The sequence below is a fragment of the Canis lupus genome, chromosome 35 (genome assembly GCF_048164855.1).
Source record: "Canis lupus baileyi chromosome 35, mCanLup2.hap1, whole genome shotgun sequence".
NCBI classification, from domain to species: Eukaryota; Metazoa; Chordata; class Mammalia; order Carnivora; family Canidae; genus Canis; species Canis lupus.
The window spans coordinates 5154356-5173522 of NC_132872.1; the positions used below are offsets into that span (position 1 = coordinate 5154356).

The 19167-nt window shown below is 41.2% G+C and overlaps 1 protein-coding gene across 1 annotated transcript in view; it reads right to left on the bottom strand.

Annotated features, from left to right (window-relative positions):
• Positions 1-17652: 17652 nt before the first annotated feature.
• The window catches only part of PDIA5 (protein disulfide isomerase family A member 5), a 95738-nt gene continuing 94223 nt past the window's right edge, over positions 17653-19167 (bottom strand). The window contains exons 16-17 of the mRNA XM_072812416.1: positions 18280-18414; positions 17653-17885 (exon numbers count right to left, since the gene is read on the bottom strand). Coding sequence (XP_072668517.1) covers positions 17805-17885; positions 18280-18414 — 216 coding nt within the window. The 3' untranslated portion in view covers positions 17653-17804. The remainder of the gene's footprint in view (positions 17886-18279; positions 18415-19167) is intronic.

Below are 19167 nucleotides of genomic sequence, written 5' to 3' on the forward strand. Positions count from 1 at the left end.
ATCCCAACTTTTCGCACTCATCTCAACAGCAAATCTAAGTATAAAAAGAGCAAAAATCCAGCCTAATTTCTCCCTAGTTGGGTAAAAGCTCAGTACAATTGTAGAATTTATGCTGACAGAAGAGATCTGATAGTGTTAAATAAATATTCCATCCCATTAAGGTCTATTACTTTATATCTCCCAAAGTATTGTTTTTTGAATCTGAGGAGGTAATTTCATTTCATTGAAGGAGAAATTCGAATTCAATCATTTGGATGTGAGTTTTGAAAAGAAGAAAGGGAACAATTAATTGTACAGAGCAGCAAAACTAGGGGTGCTCAGAAGGCTCAGTGGTTGAGCGTCCGCCTTCGGCTCGGGGCATGATCCTGGGGTCCTGGGATCGAGTTCTGCATCAGGTTCCCTGCAGGGAGCCTGCTTCTCCCTCTGCCCCTGTCTCTGCACCTCTCTCTGTGTCTCTCATGAACAAATAAATAAAATCTTTAAAAATACAAAAACAAACAAACAAAAAGCAGCAAAACTTAAAAAAAAAAAAAAAAAAAAAGCACTCTGCCTCTGAGCTGGCTTCCCTCTGGGCTCCACAAGCTCAGAGAAAAAAAACCAAAAAACCAAAAAAACACAAAAACCAGTATTAGTAATTCAAAATGCCCAAAAATCCAAAAGGAGGCTTCTCTCAACATTTTCTGCAAAAGCCCTGGGAGTTGGGGAGATGCCCTCCTTGCCCTCCTCACTTACAATAGCTGACCGACCTGCAGGGAGAGGGCCTTGCAACTGAGCGTGGACGTTCTTAATTTTCTCTTGGCAGTGTGGGCCTCTTATCAGTACTGCCACTAGCATTACAGCCACCAAGGTTCTCCTCCTGTGACTCCTCTCACTAACCTGCAGTTACTGAGTTTGCCACAGGCCATGCACCGTGCTGCGCACTTACACAAACTTTCTATGTTGTTGCTTAAAACAGCCCAGGACGGAGAAATAATCATCATGTCTTGCGCGCAGAAGCAGTCGGGTGACTTGTCCAACATTGCACGACTAGGTAATAGCAGCCTTGAGCAAGGATTGTGGCCTGGTTCCTAAGAGAAGCGTTTAGCAGCTCTGCCTCACTGGCCCTCTGATAATACCTAGTTATTGATAGGAATACTGGTTAGCACCAAAAACAGGAGACAAATGAAAATCACCTGTCATTCTAGAGGTTACATCAAGAGGTAACTGTTATTAATTTATTGCTGTATTTCCTTTCATCCTTTCTTTGCACACCCTTGGGTCAAAATAGAGGTGACATTATTTCTTTTTCAACTGCTTTGTTGAAATATACTTCACATACCACATAAGTGGCCCATTTAACGCATACGGATTCATGGTTCTTAGTAGCTGCAAGGAGGTGTGCCATCACCACCACCACCTAATTTTAGATTATTTTCATCACTCCGAAAAGCAGCTCCATATCCACTCCCCCACGCTCTTACCTCCCAGCTCTGGGCAATCACTAATGCACTTTCTATCCCTATGGATTTGCCTACTCTGGACACTTCATATAAATAGAATCATACAATATGTGGTCTTTTATGATGACTGGCTTGTATCACTTGGGATGGAGCTTTCTGAGTTGATCCATGCTGCAGCACTTACCAGAACCTCATTCCATGGAATAATATTCCATGGTATGTATATAGCACCTTTTCTTTATTCAACTCTTGATGGACATTTGGGCTCTTTGCTCTTCTTGGCTATTAAATACGGCTGTTTTAAAGATTCACATATAAGGTTTTGTGTGGATAGACATTTTCATTTCTCCTAGGAGTGGAATTATTGGCTCACATGACAACCCTGTTTAATGTTTTTGAGGAACTTCCAAATCGTTTTCCAAAGCAGGTGCATCATGTCACATTCCCACCACGATGAATGAGTTTCTCTTGCTCCACATCCTCGCCAAAACTAGTTGTCTGTCTTTTCGATTATAGCCAACCTAGTGGGTGTGAAGTTGTACCTCACTGTGCTTTCAATTTGCATTTCCCTAATGACTAGTAATATTGAGCATCTTCCATGTGTTTCTTGGCCATCTGTATATCTTTGGAGAATGTCTATGTAAATCTTTTGTCTATTTGAAAGATCGGATTACTTGTCTTTTTATTGTTGAGTTATAAATTCATTGCATATTTTTGATACAAATCCCTTATAAGATATCTGATTTACAAATATTTTCTTCCACTCTGCAGGTTGTCTTTTCACTTAAAAAAAAAGATTTGATTAATTTATTTATGACAGAGAGTGAGCACGAGTGGGGTTAGCAGAGGGAGAAGGACAAGTGGACATGCAGCTCAAAGCGGGGCCTGACACAGGGCTCAATCCCACAACCCTGAGATCATGACCTGAACTGAAACCAAGAGTCGGTCGCTCAACCAACTGAGCCACCCAGCCGCCCCATCTTTTCACTTTCTCAGTAGTGTCCTTTGAAGAACAAGTTTTTAAATTAGATGAAATCCAATTTATCTATTTTCCCTTTGTTGCTTGTGATTTTCATGTCATATATAAGGTCAAGGCTTTTTTTCTGAAAAAAGATTTATTTATTTATTCACGAGAGAGAGAGAAAGAGAGGGGAGGGGCTAAAGGAGAAGGAGAGAGAGAATTTCAAGCAGAATCTGAGCCAAGCGTGGAGCCCCACTCAGGGCATCATCCTATGACCCTGAGATCACGACCTGAGCCAAAACCAAGAATGTGGCACTTAAACCAAATGAGCCAACCAGACACCTCAGCCAATGCTTATTTTTAATAAAATAAAAAATAAAAAAATAGGAATCATACTAGATTAAACATTTGTCTCCATACATTTTTTTCACATATTTCATTATGAGCATTTCATCTGTAACTTACCTAAGAATTTTCCCCAGAATTTTACTTTAAGGCTATACTATCTAGTTTTATTAAGCCTTCAGAGAAATAATGGAATTGGAGAATATGCTAGAAAAACATTGCAAAAAAACCAAAAAACAAAAAACCCACACACCAGCAAATCCCCAGTCCAAAATTTTAATAACATGTTCATTTTTAAAATAATATAATTACATCACAAAAATGCAGAAAGTAGAGGAAAAGAATAAAAGTGCCTACACTCTGATCACCCTAGTAGCCCCATCATTATCATCTTCATGTACTTACTTCTGGTTCTTTTTTTTTTTTTTTTAGCATATCTTTGAAGAATTGCGGTCATACAGTATATATAAATTTGCATTCTGCTGTTAAATTTAGCATACCATAAGATTCTTACCATGTTTCTCCCTAGTTTTCATAACTAGCATTTTGTCAGCTGCAGAATATATCAAATGAATGTACCACAGTTCACATTAACTATTCTTTTATTAAATATTTGGCATTTTTCCAGGAAATTCTCTCTCCTTTTGTTTCTTTTTCCGTATCATGAGTAATGCATAGGTGAATATTTTCTTTGCTTATAGCTGTTTCCATGCTTGGGATTATTTCCTTGGGAAAAATTCCTAGAACTAGAATTGCTAAATTGAAAGTTATAATTTTCTCAATACATATTGCCAGATTACTTTCCAAAAGGTTTGATTCACTTTAAAATGCCGTCAGTGATGATTGATGATGGTGTTTTGGGTACCATCATTTAAAAAAATACTTCGTTAATTTAAGTGAAGAAAAAAAGCTCCTTGTTTTAATTTGCATTTCATTTTATTAGTGCTTAAATTCAACATCTTTTGTAGGTGCAACATCCTAGTTTTATTTCCTTTAATTATTATTGTGAGAAACATGGTCAGATCTGTCATATATTAAATATGTACCTATCTATAGCTATAGATATATGAATTTGAATATATAGCTCAGGGGATCTTTCAAATTTTATTTCGATAGTAAATTTATGTTTATAACTTTGTCATAGAGATACAACTCCAGTAAATTTCTTCTATACCTGCTGAACCAGGGTCTGTATATAAGTGAGGTTTTGGGGTTTTTTTCCCCCTAGGCAGAAGGGCAAGTGAGGTGAACAGATAGACTAGTAAAAAAACATATTCATTTAGGTAAGGTATTATTATGCCTTGATATTGCTCATGTTAAAATTTTATAGCCAAGTTCCCATCATTTTATAGACCTCTTTTAGTATGTAATTATTTTAAATATAGCTGATTATTTTAATTATCTCTAATTAAAAGCACTTTCACATATCAATGTGTATTCTAATAAAAAGGAACTCTGAATTTCTTTCCATTTTATAATACAGTCTCCTATTTCTCTCTTTAAAGTAATTTTATATGTAGGCAGTAAGTCCCAGGGAGTTCCTTTAGAAAAGCTATGAATTTTAAAACTAACACATTTTTATTTTATTATGCTACAAAAATAATGTTAAAGGACTTTTCACTAAATGTTTTTGTGCCTTCAGTAAGTACTTTTCTTTTATCTGATTATTCACATGCTGCTTTCATGAATACTAACTACTTATATTTGGGATTTTATTTCACAGTGAGAAGGTGGATTCACCATGTCCTAATTATCATTATTATTCTCTCACCCTGGTAGTCTTAGGAGACCACAAGAATGTATCCTGTTATTTGCAGTTATGGTCAATCATCACCATTGGAATTAATGCACAATTGGGTCGAGTCATGAATATCCTGACTCAGATGCTTCTTTTGAAAAACTGGAGTTAAGGCTTTGGGGCAATTTCAAAATGTATTTTTTTCTTCACTGCTCTTTTAAAAAGTCCATCAGAATTTTACAAAATAATGTCCATTTACTTACCACTTAACTTTGGATTTTCCCAAAATTTAGGAAGCTCTAATGGCAGGCATATATTTGAATCAAATGAAGGAAAGCACAATTTACTTAATGTGAAGGCCTTTGTTCCATTTCTCCTTTTCCATCATCATGTTCATCCCTCCCTCTAGTTGGTTTCTTCTTTCTTTTCTTATTACTATTTTACCTTAATCTCATCAAGCTCTAAATTCCCACATTATTCCCTCCTTTTGGGTGCCCTTCTTTTTGTCTTCCCCTGCCCTTTCTTTGACCACCACCAAATATGTAGCTGCATCTCTAGTTAAGGGGACCTCATTTTTTTTATAATTTCTGGGGTTTTTTCTTAATATTACTTAAGATATTTTCTTACTATTTGTCTTAATTTTTGTAGGTTTTCAAAGTAATTAATGCTCATTATAAAAACTGCAAAAACACCAAAAAGTAAGGAGAAATGAAAACTTCCTGTTATTCCAACTTCCAAAGTTAACTACTATTAATTTATTGTTGTATTTCCTTTGAGTCTTTTTTTTTTTAACACAAAACAAACCCACAACCTGAACAAATCAGGATCAAAGAGGGGCAGAGGGAGAGGAAGAAGCAGGCTCCCCACTGAGCAGAAAACCCAAAGTGGCCTTGATCCCAGAACCCCAGGATCTGGATCTGAGCTGAAGGCAAATGCTTAATCAACTAAGCCACTGAGGTGCCCCTTTATTAGATACATCTTATATCTAGCTTTTCTCACTTAACATTTCATCATGAGTAACTTACATCTAATTTACCTAAAATTTGTAACACCTCATTGAAAATAAATCGGAATATCTACGAAAGCAGGATAAAGGAAATGAAAATCACCCATAATTTTATCATCTAGATATAATCACTTTTAATATTTTGACTTATTTATTTCTATTCTCCTTTCCTAGCATATTCTTATGCATATTATTACAAAAACTGGATCATACTCTACATATAGTTTGTAAAATATTGAATTCATGCGAAAATTTCCAAACTACTCAATGGATACCTATTGAGCACTGACCACATTCTGAGTGTCGGAGCAATATGGAAAAGTAGACATAAAATGTCTTTGCCCTCCCAGACCTTACATTCCAGTGCAGAAGAGAGACAACAAGCAAACAAATAATAATAGACATGACATCTCAAGAGACATGTGCTGTTGCAAGAAAGCAAGGTAAGTGATGGAGACTAATGGGAGAGGAGCTGGCTCCTTTGCATGAGGTGGTGAGAGAGGAGGGCTCCCTGAAGAGATGATAGTTGAGCAGATTCCATAATTAATTAGTTAATTAATTAATGAAAATGCAGTATTTTTTCCTAGATTTGATGTTATTTCTGGTATATTTCAGCTTTTGAGTTTTTTTATTTGTGATTTCTCCTTTTCATTTTGAATAAACATTCATCTTTGTCACTGGTTTTGTATTCTTTTCCTTAAAGCGGCCCCCTAAATTGTATAAACCCTAAGCCTAACCCTAACCTTAACCCTAACTCCTAACCCTAACCCTAACCCTAACCTCTAACCATTACCCCTAACCTCTAACCGTTACCCCTAACACTAACCCTAACCCCCTACCCTAACCCTAACCCTAACCCTAACCCTAACCCCTAACCCTAACTCTAATCCTAACCCTCACACATGGTGAATCCAGAGCCAGCAGCACCCTCTGTAAGGGAGTCTGGGAGATGTACCTCTTTACAATGGTTTTGGGCACTGACCCATCATCTCCGCCAGTGGTGGGTGGTCACTGGCTCGGCTGATCCGAAGCCCAGCCCTGCAGGGGAAAAGCCCAGAAGCAGATTCACAGTACAGAACTCTGGGCAGGTTTAGGATTTGGGGGCCCCAAGTACACCCAAAAGTGAGGCTGCAAACAAGAGGGTGGGTGTAATACACACAGCGCCAAAGGGACGCCCCCAGATTCCGCTGCCCCCTCATGCAGCTGCCCGGCCTTCCCTCCCACCCTGGCTGATGGAGCTTGGTTTACTCCAATTCGTTTGCAGAGTTACGGCTATCAGCAATTTACCTTCTTCAGACCCCTCTTATTTCCCAACGTGTCAGAGACTTCTGAACCCCAGTGTCTGCTTGCATTCAGATAGCCCTTCTACGCTTTCACAGGTTAGTTTACTTCTTGATAGAATTTTGAAGCCCAGACCAATTTCTTTCCTCGGTGCAGAAAGTGGAAGGTTTGCAAGCAGTCGGATGATGACAGGAATTAAAGTCTTCGTCTGCGGAGACTTCAACATCCTGTTAGAGGAGACATTTGCTTGGCAGTCTCCCAGCTTACTTGCCAGGCTGATCGCCCAGTGATGTGGCAACGTTTGAAATGTCAGGTTCTGCATGTCCTGCTCACTCTACGGTCTGCGCAAATACAGTGGTGGTGTTACCATCACTAACTTGGCTGCCCTGGAGTCCTAGAGCCAAGGTATTTTAGCTGCATGGATCTGCACTGCATTGATAATGGGGACAGATTTACATATACAGCTTCCCAGTGAATGTTGCTTTAGAATCAATTTTCAGGACACTTAAAGGTAGCAATAGACCACAAGCAACTTAATTACTTAATCATAATGAAAAATCTCCATCTTTGCAGAATAATCTCAGAAAAAATGTCTTTCCCTTGATTTTCCCAAATTCCCCTAGCCTTGCTTCCCGTATGTGTAAGCTTGGTCATGCACATGAGTGAAGCCTGCAGGACTCAACACACCGGTACTGAACTTCAACTGTACATTAGAACAACCTAGAGATCCATTAACACACACCAATGCCAGGGACCCATTTCTGGAGATTCTGATTCAATGGTTTTGGGGTGGGACCCTGGCCCTGAGAGTGTTGCAAGGTCTCCACATGGTTAATCATGAGGCCAGGATTGAGAACCACTGTACCTGGAAAGAAATGGGCAAGAACGTCAATCTATCCTTTTCCCAGGGAGTGAAGTAGCAGAAAATTCTGGAGATCTCAGGGAATTCAACCCTTGGGGTTACTGATTTCCAAAGATGAAATGCTGGTGGGATCTCTTCCTTCCTTTTCTTCATTGTGAGGGACTGAGAGCTCCAGAGAGGAGGGGGCGTCTGAGGTCCAGGGGCATAACCCTCAGCTCAGGTCATGAGGTGCTGTCATTGAAAGAATGCCTTTCCTCTAAGCTGATATACTTGGAGGAGGAGATGAGGCTGGAAGGATGAAAACGTTCCTGAAAATGCATGTTGACTTTACAATTGGCAATGATCTCAGCGAAAAGAAAAGGAGGACACACGGGGAAGAACCCAGCAGGGGTTGTGCTAGGAGGCAGCTCAATCAGAAAGCAACAGGGAACAAAGAGGGCATATAAGGAGATCTGGAAGGGGTTCCTGGGAAGCCCAGCCAGCCGACGTTTGCAACAAAGAGCTATGGACAAGACAAGGGGTTGCTGTAATGAAGTCAAGGGTGAGAGGTTTGAGGAAGGAAACCTGGGCTCACTGCTTGGATCCAACTGCATCATGTCGATGGATGAGGAAGAAAAGTGAAATGCCACAACTGTTATGTCTGCTTACTCTGTCAAAAAGAACCATCACTGTTCTGAAAGGGATAGGATGATCTCTGATGATAAGGAACTGGGATCTAAGACAGAAAGTTTACCTGAAAAAAAACTTGCAAAATAGCCAGGGGAATTCTAAAACTAAAAAAGTAATTAGAATGGGATTTAAAAAAATAAAATGAAATGAAAATGGATAAGGTAGTGGGACGGGGCACTCAAATAGATTTTGAAATTTACTATTGATAAAATGTTATTTCGGTGGGGAAAAGATTTGTTCAAAATGGCGTTGGGCCAAGTGGCTAGACATTTTGGGGAAAAAAGGCTGGGTTTTGATTCTTTAAAATGAAATAAATTTGAGATGTCCTTTAAAATACCAGGAAAAATACAAATGAATGTATACAGTTGACCCCTGAGCAACATGGACTTGAACTGTGCAAATCCACTTAAACATGGACTTTGTTGATAAATATAGTACTGTGAAATGTTTTATCTTCCTTATGATTTTTAAATATTTTTCTCTAGCTTTATTATTAGAGTACAGTATATAATGTATATAACATATCAAATATTTGTTAATTGACTTAATATGTCTTCAGTAAGGCTTCTGGTCAATAGTAGGCTATTGGCAACTGTTTTTGGGGAGTTACAATTTACATGCAGAGTTTTGATTGCATGGGGGTTGGTGCCCCTAATCCTTACATTGTTCAAGGGCCAACTGTATGTGATCTTGGTGGAAATGAATTTTCTGAATCTGTGTTTCTATATACACGTACATATTCATGCATATATGTACACATATATGTGTACACACATACATAAACACACACATTAAAAGCATTCTATATGTTCATTTATGAGCCAAAAAAAGAAAACAAATTTTTGGCAGGATACACATCAAACTTGACAGCAATCATTTTTGGAGCATGAAACTGGAAGACAATAAAGACAGTTTCTCTCTCTCTCCCTCTTTCTCTCAGTCTCTCTTTCTCTTTCTCTCTCTCTCCCTATATATATTATATATATATATATATATATATATATATATATATACACAATTACACATATGTGTATATATAATTTGGTTATTTTTAAAAAATATTTTTATTTATTTATTCATGAAAGACACACAGAGAGAGGCAGAGACACAGGCAGAGGGAGAAGCAGGTTCCATGCAGGGAGCCTGATGTTGGACTCGATCCCGTAACCCTGGGATCATGCCCTGAGTCGAAGGCAGATGCTCAACCACTGAGCCATATAATTTGGTTATTAACTTAGTGTGCATATATAAAAATATATAGATTTCAAAATATATATTTCTCTATATAAACATACACATATACATATATATATAAAATATATAAATACATATATAAAAATATAGGCACACTAAGTTAATAACTAAATACATATTTTATGTATAATATAAATATATAATATACATTTAATGTATTTTTAAGTATTAGGTATTAGTTGATTTAGTTTTGCAGAGAAGATATAGAAAATAAAGACAAATTTGTAAAAGGTCAATGCTAGTTGAGAGTTTGAAGAAGAGCACTTGCTTGCTCTAAATAATTTCAAATATTTTGGCCCAGACAAATCTCCCCATCGGGTCCTGAAAATATGTGAGACGTGGCGATGTCATAGTCCAGGAAAGGGAAGTCGTACTAAGCAGCATTACGCTGATAAGTTCAGTAAAGACTAGTGGCTGTTGGAAAAGAGGCAATAGCCACTAGAAAGAAGCATCACCAACTGAAAGTCCTGTTGGTTTTGGGGGAGAGAAAGGGCCCCTGCATTGCTTCTGAGCTCAACTACTCACCACCGCTGTGAACTTGGACAAGTTGCCTCACCTCATCTGGCCTCCTGGAGCCTTGGCCTCTTCATCACAACACCATGGAAAGGTGTGAGCGCTGGATGAAATGGGGAAGCTAAAGATGTTTCCAAACTGTAAGGCGTTGTGCACAGATGAAGGCTTATTGTTCTTTCATAGGGTTATTAGATTGATTGAGCAGAGGAGTGTGGTAGACACAGTATTATCCAGACCTCAACAAAACATTTGATGACATTTTTCATTGTATTTTTCAGGAAAGGCTGGAAAATCAGAGTTGGAGGCTGGGACAACTGGGTGGGTTAGGAACTTGTTAAATGGGGAGGATGCTGCGTATGGATGCTGAACTAACGGATTGACAGGAAATTTCTACTGGCCTGTTACAACATCCTAGGCTCTACTCTATCTTTCACATTTTAATTCCTATCAAATTTGCAAGTGACATGAAGTTAAGGATAGAAAGCTTGTCAGGGACAAAAACAGAATCTAAAACATCCTGGTAGGCTAAAACAAAGATGGATTTTCGAGATAAATGTAACCAGAATAATTTTGTCTTATAATTGTATCAAAAATATAATTTAAAAATATATATATAATTTGCAAAGATCTTTAAAAATTATAATTTCCAGCATTAGCCAGATTTTTGTTTTTGTTTTTTTAAAAAAAACAGTTAATTTTATATAGTCTTGGTAAGAGTACAAATAGGCACACCATGGAAGGAAAGTTGACAGTACCTATCACAGGTCTTAAAAATTTCATTTATGTGTGATTTAAAAAAAAATTGGAAAATGGGGGTGCCTGAGTGGCTCAGTTGATTGAGCATCCTACTCTTGATTTTGGCTCAAGCTGTGATCTTGGGGTAGTAGGATTGAGCCCTGGATAGGACTCTGTGCTCAGGGCAGTCTGCTTGTCCCACTCCCTCTGCAAGCCCTCTCTATCTCATAGATAGATGATAGATAGATAGATAGATAGATAGATAGATAGATAGATAGATAAAAACCTTTTAAAAAATTGGAAGACAGCATACCAACATATTGAATAACAGATGAGTAGCAAGTCTGAGTGATTTAAATTTTTTCCTGCATGCTTTTCTGCATTTTTCAAAGTTTCTTATAACACATGTACATGTATTACCTTGAAGATCAATGAAGGAAAAAATCCAGTGAAAATGAACTATCAGGGATTGGTCTTCTCTGTGAACAGTATGAAAAAGTTTTGATGGATTTGTTGACAGTGAGCCTGTAATCTTGTACTAGATTAGCCAAGATATATCTTACAAGATCTGGAATGTGGGATTCAGGGTGCTTTCCCCTTTGCTGGCCATTTCTCACCTGGACTTTTTTGTTCAGTACTGGACACTACAATTTATCAGAAATGGAGGTGTTGTGTGTTTGCAGAGTGCCTACTCATGCAGAGAAAAATGTATGTGGGTGTGTTTTCCTATTACTTGATCTAGTAGAAGTAGTGATCTCAGTCTGATCCAATAAACTGAAAATTCTCTTTGGGTAACTGTAGGATGACTCCCTAGGCAAACTTCCAGAGTCTCCTTCCTCTACAAGGGTGCAGACAAACCTTCACTTTGCCCTCAAGACAGCCAAGGAGGGACCTAGATCCACAGCAGGTCCTGCAGATCCTTGCATCCCCTGCTGGTCAACACTTCTGAGGGCAGCTGGGCCTGCTTTGGGGTATTCCGTGGCTGTTTGCCTCTGAAACCTGGGCTGCATGCACTCTCCTTCCTTCTCCAGTCCTGGCTGGGTACCTCCTCCTTCCTGCTGGTGCTGTGACCCCTTGAGGCTGGCCTGTGATCTCACTGAGGTGACTCCCTCTAGCAAACTTAGCCAGATTCAGCCAAGTTCTGTAGTCTGTGGGAGCACAGGGGCAACTCTGGGTCCTGGCTACACAGAAAGTATGACTGCCTAGAGAGAGTTAAACTCAGGCCCTCCCTGCTAAACTGGGTCGTTGAGTTTATATAATGAGGTCAGGCCTTTTTTTTCCATGTATAATCTTTTTTTTTTTTTTTTTTCAGGGGCCGGGATGGGGAGCACTTTATATTTTGATGAAATTTCAAACTTCTAAAAAGGTCACATATACCCTTTGCCTAAGATTCACCCAGTTACTTAAATTTTGGGTCTTTGGCTTTATCTTTCTCTCTCTGTGTGTATATATATGTACATATCAATAAATAGATCTATGTATTTTTTTCCCTGAATCATCTGAAAGGATACAATCCCAGAAAAAATTTTGATATAGGCAAGATATTCTAAAGTTTATATGGAAGGGGTGCTTGGGTATCTCAGTCAGTTAGGTGTTTGACTCTAGGTTTTGGGTCAGGTCATGAGGTTGTGCAATGGAGCCCCGACTCGGGCTCTATGTTCAGTGGGGACTCTGCTTGAAGATTCTTTCCCTCTGCCCCTCTCCCCATGCACACTTGCTCTCTCTAAAAGTGATAAATAAATCTTAAAAAAATAAGTAAAATGTACATGGAAGAGGAACTGCAACAGCTAAAACAATTTTCAGAAAAAAAAGGTAATGCGAGAAATCATTCTACTTGATTTCAAGACTTACTGTATAACAAGTACATTATGTAAGCATAATCTTATATAATTATATATATCATATATATTGTATATAATCAATAGGACAGAGAATCCAGAAATAGACCTCTGTAAATACAGCCAATTGGTTTTTGACAAAGGTGCAAAAGCAATGCAGCAGAGGAAAGATAGTCTATAGCAAATAGTGCTGAACAACTGGACATCCACAGACATAATCTAAGTCTCATCCCTTGTACAGAAATTAACTCAAAATAGATCATATATTTAAATGTAAAACTTAAGAAAAAAACATAGAATTAAAACTGTAGGACCTGGGGCTTGGTGATGAGTTCTTAAATATGACACCAAAAGCATGATCCACGAAAAAAATTAATTCTGTCAAAATTAAAAACTTTTGTTCTCTGAAAGATCCTGTTAAGATTAAAAAACATGCTACAGATGAGAGAAAATATTTATAAGTCACATATCTGGCAAAGGATTAGTATCTAGAATATATAAAGAACTTTCAAAATTCAACAGTAAAAAAATAATCCAGTTAGAAAATGAACAGGCATCTCACAGAAGAGGCTATACAGATGGCAAATAAACACATGAAAAAATATTCAACATTACTAATTATTGGGGAAATGTACAGTAAGACCATGATGATATTATTACTATACACCTATTAGAACAGCTAAAATTTAAAAAATAATGATAATACCAAATATTGGGCAGGATATGGAGAAACCGGATCTCTCATACATTGTTGGTAAGAAAGCAAATGGTACAACCACTCTGGAAAAGTTTGGCAATTTCCTTAAAGGCTAAACACATTCTTTTTTTTTTTTTTTTTTTTTAAGATTTTTATTTATTTACTCCTGAGAGACAGAGAGAGAGAAAGGCAGAGACACAGGCAGAGGGAGAAGCAGGCTCCATGCAGGGAGCCCGATGTAGGACTTGATCCTGGGTCCCCAGGATCATGCCCTGGACTGAAGGCAGGTGCTAAATCGCTGAGCCACCCGGGCTGCCCACTAAACACATTCTTAAGATATGACCCAACTGTCATATTCCTGGGTATTTACTCCAGAGAAATAAAAATTTACATCTAGACAGAAGGCAGCTTTATTTGTAATGGTCTCAAACTGGAAACAACCAAAATGTCCCCTAATTAGTTAAACTGTGGTACATTCGACCATACCATGGAATACTACTGCTCAGCAAGAAAAAGGGACAAAATATTGATACCTACAATATGGATGGATCTCAAGGACGTTACACAGAATGGAAAAGTCCATCTTAAGAGATTACTTATTGTATGATTCCCTTTATCTAACATTCTCCAAATGAGCAAAGTATATAGAGATGGAAAACAAGTTGCTGGCCGCCAGAGTTGGTGAAGAGAAAGAAGAGAGAACAGGTTTGAAGATAAAGGAACACAGAAGAAATCTCTGTAGTGATGGAATAGTTCTGCATTTTGACTACAGTGTTGGTTTTGAAAGTTATACACATGATTAATGGCGTCAACATGTAGAATTTCAAGGGATCTTGAACAGCCAAAATAATCTTGAAAAAGAATGAGCACTGGGTGTTATTCTGTATGTTGGTAATTTGAACACCAATAAAAAATAAATTTATTATAAAAAATTTTAAAAAAATAAAAGAATGAGTTAGAAGAATCTTCCTTACTAATTTCAAAACTTATTACAAATCTACAGTAATCCAAACTGTGGCTCTGGCATAAAGACAGACATAGAGACCAATGCAATAGACTAGAGAGCCCAGAAATAAACCCTTACATATATGGTGAAATGATTTTTGACAAGGGTACCAAGGCTATTCAATGAGGGAAGAATGGTGGTGGGAAAGCTGAATAGCCATATGTAGTTTCTAGCCAAACAATGAAGCTGGACCCTTATTACACTGAACTCAAAATGGATCAAAGTTCTAAACATAAGACCTAAAACTATAAAACTCTTAGAGGGAAATATAGGAGAAAAACTTTGGACATTGGATTTGGTAATGACTTGTTGGATATCACACAAAAAGCACAGGCAACAAAAGAAAAAAAAGTAAACTGCACTTTATCAAAATTAAAAACTTGTGTGCATCAAGGGACATTATTAAGAAAGTGGAAAGATAACCCACAGAATGCCAGAAAATATTTGCATATCACAGATCAGATAAGGGATTCATACCTAGAAGATATACAGAACTCCCGTAAGACACCAAAGACAAAAAACAAACAACCCATTTGGCAAATGGGCAAAAGACATAAATGGCCAAAAAGCACTGAAAAGATGCTCAATAGCACTAATCATTAAGGAAATGCAAATCAAAATAACAATGAGATATCCCCCACACTCCCAACACACTACTTCTTAAACTCAGAGCATCACCTTCCTGTGGCCGGCATAGAAGTTTCTGGAAGCCAAACACCTCTTGAAAGGGAGGCAGTAGCATGGGGACGATGAGAGGGGTTGGGGGGTCAGCTCTGAAAGCTTCAGTTAGGCAGCAATTGGGGAATCACTGGTGGGCGAGAGGTATGGGGGATGCAGACAGAGTAAGGCGGGAAACTAAGGCAAACCAGTGGGGAGGGGAAGCAGAAGCAGTAGCCCAAAGGAGAGATAGTGAGGTGAAGCTCATGCCAAAGCCCAGAAAGAAGATTAGGAACCAACTCTCTCCTAACCCACATACTTCCTGCAGAGAAATCAGCCTGTGAATGCAGGATCCAGGGGAAGAGGGAGCATGAGTTGGCAGGGGTAGAGAGAGGCCTTCCCTGAAGATCAATAAACTCCAAATGAAACAGTGTGGCCACAAGAAATGGAACTCACTAGATGCCATGATACTGGCTTCATCTACACGGAGCTCCAGAATTGGAGAATAGGGTGAAGGGTGGGAGAGAGAGTGTGCAGACAAGGGTAGGGGTATGGAGTGCAGCTCTGTCCATAGAGGCCACCGCCCAGAGCTGGGGTGAACTTGCTCAGCTCATGCCCAAAATCATGGCAAACACTAGACTTTCTTTTTTTTAAGATTTTATTTATTTGAGAGAAAGGGAGAGTGCATGAGTGGGGTGAGGAGCAGAGGGAGAAGCAGACTCCTCATTGAGCAGGGAGCCCAATGTGGGGCTCAATCCCGGACTCGAGGATCATGACCTGAGCCAAAGGCAGACGCTTAACTGACTGAGCCACCCAGGCGCCCCAACACTAGACATTCAGACAAAGCCTTATAATTATCAAATCCTGCAAACAGAGAAATGAAGAGGTTACCATTTCCTGGTGCTTTTGAGCCCTTCCCAAGAAGCCAGGCCAGGCACATCTGACCTTGGAGCTACGGGATGGACAAAGACAAAGCCACACACCTTGACCATGAGGACAGTGGTCCTCAGTCAGGAAGTGGCTTTTGTCAGGTAGTGTTCTAAAGATGCAGTTAAAAAATTTTTTTGAAGACACAAGAAAATACGTTCCTCCCACAAAACCTCCAGATCACCATTAAGGAAAAGCATGTCTGTGCACACTCATGCTCCCAGGAGCCCCTTGCTCAAATGGGTGCACTACACAGTGTCAGGATGACGTGGCTCTTTGTGCAACAGCATGCAGTACCCAGCAGGAGCTCAGTACATGTGTTTAAATGCACGCTTGCTTCTTTCAGGTCCACTCACCTGGGGCAAGACCAGGGCTACTGCTGAGGAAATGCGTGCTTAGAAAAAAAAAAAAGCAAGGCTGAAGTGGCAGGGGGTGGACTGGGGAGCTAGGACCCTCCGATGTGGCCTAACGGAGCAGTGGCACCTGTCAGCACAGGCATGAGGGGCTCTGCGGTTCCTGACTGTTGGTCCTCCCCTCAGTGGACCCAACAGCAGGAAGGATGGAGGCCACAGAGAGGGGGCTGGTCTTGGAAACAAAGCTGTTCCTGAAGGTCGAGTTGCCAACAAAACCACCCAAGTGAGCAGCTAAGCACTGCAGCCAGCTAAGGCAACCCCCTCTGGACCGTCCAAATCCAAGGCCAGGATTATAACTAATCCCTGCTTATAACTAAAGTTGAGGCAGAGGGAGCGGGGCTGTCCTCCCTGGGGAGAAGTACCAGTGAGTGGAAGGACAAGACCCATCCCAGGGTTCTCCGGCTCCGCGGGCGCTGCCGGGCACAGGGCTGGTGCTAAGTCACCCAGCAATGCAGAAAGCACGACAGGTGCGAAAGCAGGTCAGGAGATGTCACGCAGGGAGGAGGCAGAGCAGGAACCTGGGTGGGACCCATCCATGGAGGACATGGAGGTGACATTCGGAGGTTACTGTGGTGGGGGGGACGGGGGGCTGACCCAGCACCTGCATGACTACGGACAATATGCCACCCACGTCTGTCCCTTCCAGACAGTGTGCAGAGCAAGCAGCAGCCCAAAGCTCCCTCCCCCACCCTGTTCTAGATGCCTCCTTGAGCCTGGGCTTGACCATGGGGCTCATCCCCAAATTGGAGACTCAGCTTTCCTGTGACAGGACAGCAGGCAGGACTGGAGAGAGGAAAAGAGAAGACAGGGGTGCCTGGGTAACTCAGTGATTGATCCCAGGGTCCTGGGATTGAGTCCCACGTCAGGCTCCCAGCAGGAAGCCTGCTTCTCCCTCTGCCTGTGTCTCTGCCTCTTTGCGTCTCTTATGAATAAATAAATAAATAAGATCTTAAAAAAAAAAAAAAAAGGAAGAGAGAAGACAGAAATAGTTGAAGAAAGAGAAACATGTAAATGAGTTCCAGGAAAACACCCCAAACTGAACCAATCCAGAAAGAGCTAGTACTTGGTCGCCACCCTTAGCTTCAGCATCCCATTTTCCCTCATTATCGACACATATTTCCTCCCCAAAGCGGTCACTGCCAACAGGATATCCTGTGGTCTGCTCTCCCCTGGCCAAGGGGGCAGCGGCCCTGCCACCCTCCTCACGCCGACTGCCGCCCTCACGAGTCTGTCCGCCTCCCAGAAGATGCGGGACCACACGAGTGTCCATCTCCGTCAGTGCAAGCTCTGCGGAAACAGCCCACAACACCAAACAATTGGTTTAGTTTTATTTCAAAATTGTACAAAATGGCCATAAGCGGCTATAAAAAATTTCGTTTTCGGAACACGTGGAAATTCAGAAAGAACAACAAAGCAGGTTATCATTTCACAGTGTAATGGAAAAGCTCTCTCTGAGGCAGGAATCACAACTCTTCCTTCTTCTTCCCCAGTCTCTCGTGGTCTCCTTCCCGGAGCGCTCGAATGAAACTGGTAAACCCCGATTCCTGTAGGGAAGGGGAAGGGGAAGAGGAGGAGAAAACAACTTCAGCCCTTAAGTGGATTTGCACCCTCCCCTGCCCCCCCCACCTCCTTCCCTACCCCTCCATGTGTTCACGCCTCCAGAGAAGTGGCCTGGGGGGCAGCTGGCCGTGTGGGGAGAGTCGCCCTGGCCAGAGGAGCCCTGGCCAACACCCTGGAATCCACCCAGGCTCCAAGCTGGGCCCTGAGACCACCTCTGGGGTGGCACATATTTCCAGCCAGGCCTGTAGCCCCTGCCTTCCCCGGGGAGCGCCACGCGGACTCGTGCAGTGTCTGGGAAGCGTCCCTCGGCTGCCCTTCTCAGCGGCCGTCTCCCGGCCCCCACAGAAAGCTCAGGGCGGACGCCTGTCCCCAGCTTACCGTCCGATCGCTGTCATACTTCTCTGCAAACTTCCCATAATGGTAGTAGTGGAACGTGGGGTAGGCCTTGACAGCCTCCTGCTGACACAGGTCCTGGTTCTTCTCTTTGACGCAGTCAACAGCAGCACAGGCAATCTGCGGGCCCCAAGAAAGGGTGGGTCAGCACAGGGGGCCCTCCCATGAGGGACTCGAGGCCCGGATCCTCTGCACTTCAGTGTTGTGGGCTTTCTCTGATTTTTCTCAATACCAAGGGTGAGCTGAACCTGAGCCTCCCCAGTTCAGAGCTCCACTGAGACTGGTGGTGCTGGTTTCCAATTCTCAAGGCAGATGGCCAAGGCTAGGGGACTCGGATGCGGTGCCCTCAGACCACCCTTGATAATCAAGAGCGTGGTGGCCACAAAGGGAATCATGACTTGAAAGCATCTGTAAACACCGCAGGTCTTGTGATGCTTTCCTGGAAGCATGGCCGGACTCGTTCGTTCATCGACTAACACTTCCTGAGCATCTGTCTAGGGGGGCAGATGGGATCAAGGTTAAGAACAGGAGCTTTTTTTTTTTTTTTTTTAAGGTTTTATTTATTTATCCATGAGAGATGCAGAGAGACAGGCAGAGAGAGACATAGGCAGAGGGAGAAGCAGGCCCTATGCAGGGAGCCCGATGTGGGACTCGATCCCCGGTCCCCAGGACCACATCCTGGGCTGAAGGCAGGTGCTAAACCGCTGAGCCATCCAGGGATCCCCAAGAACAGGAGCTTTGAAGTCAAGTTTCCCCAAGTTGCAAATCTTGGCTTGGCAGCACATTAAGACTTACAGAAGATTACCTAGTTTCTTGGTGCCTCAATGTCCTCGTCTGTAAAATGGGGGTAATAACGATACCTAGGTGAGCAGG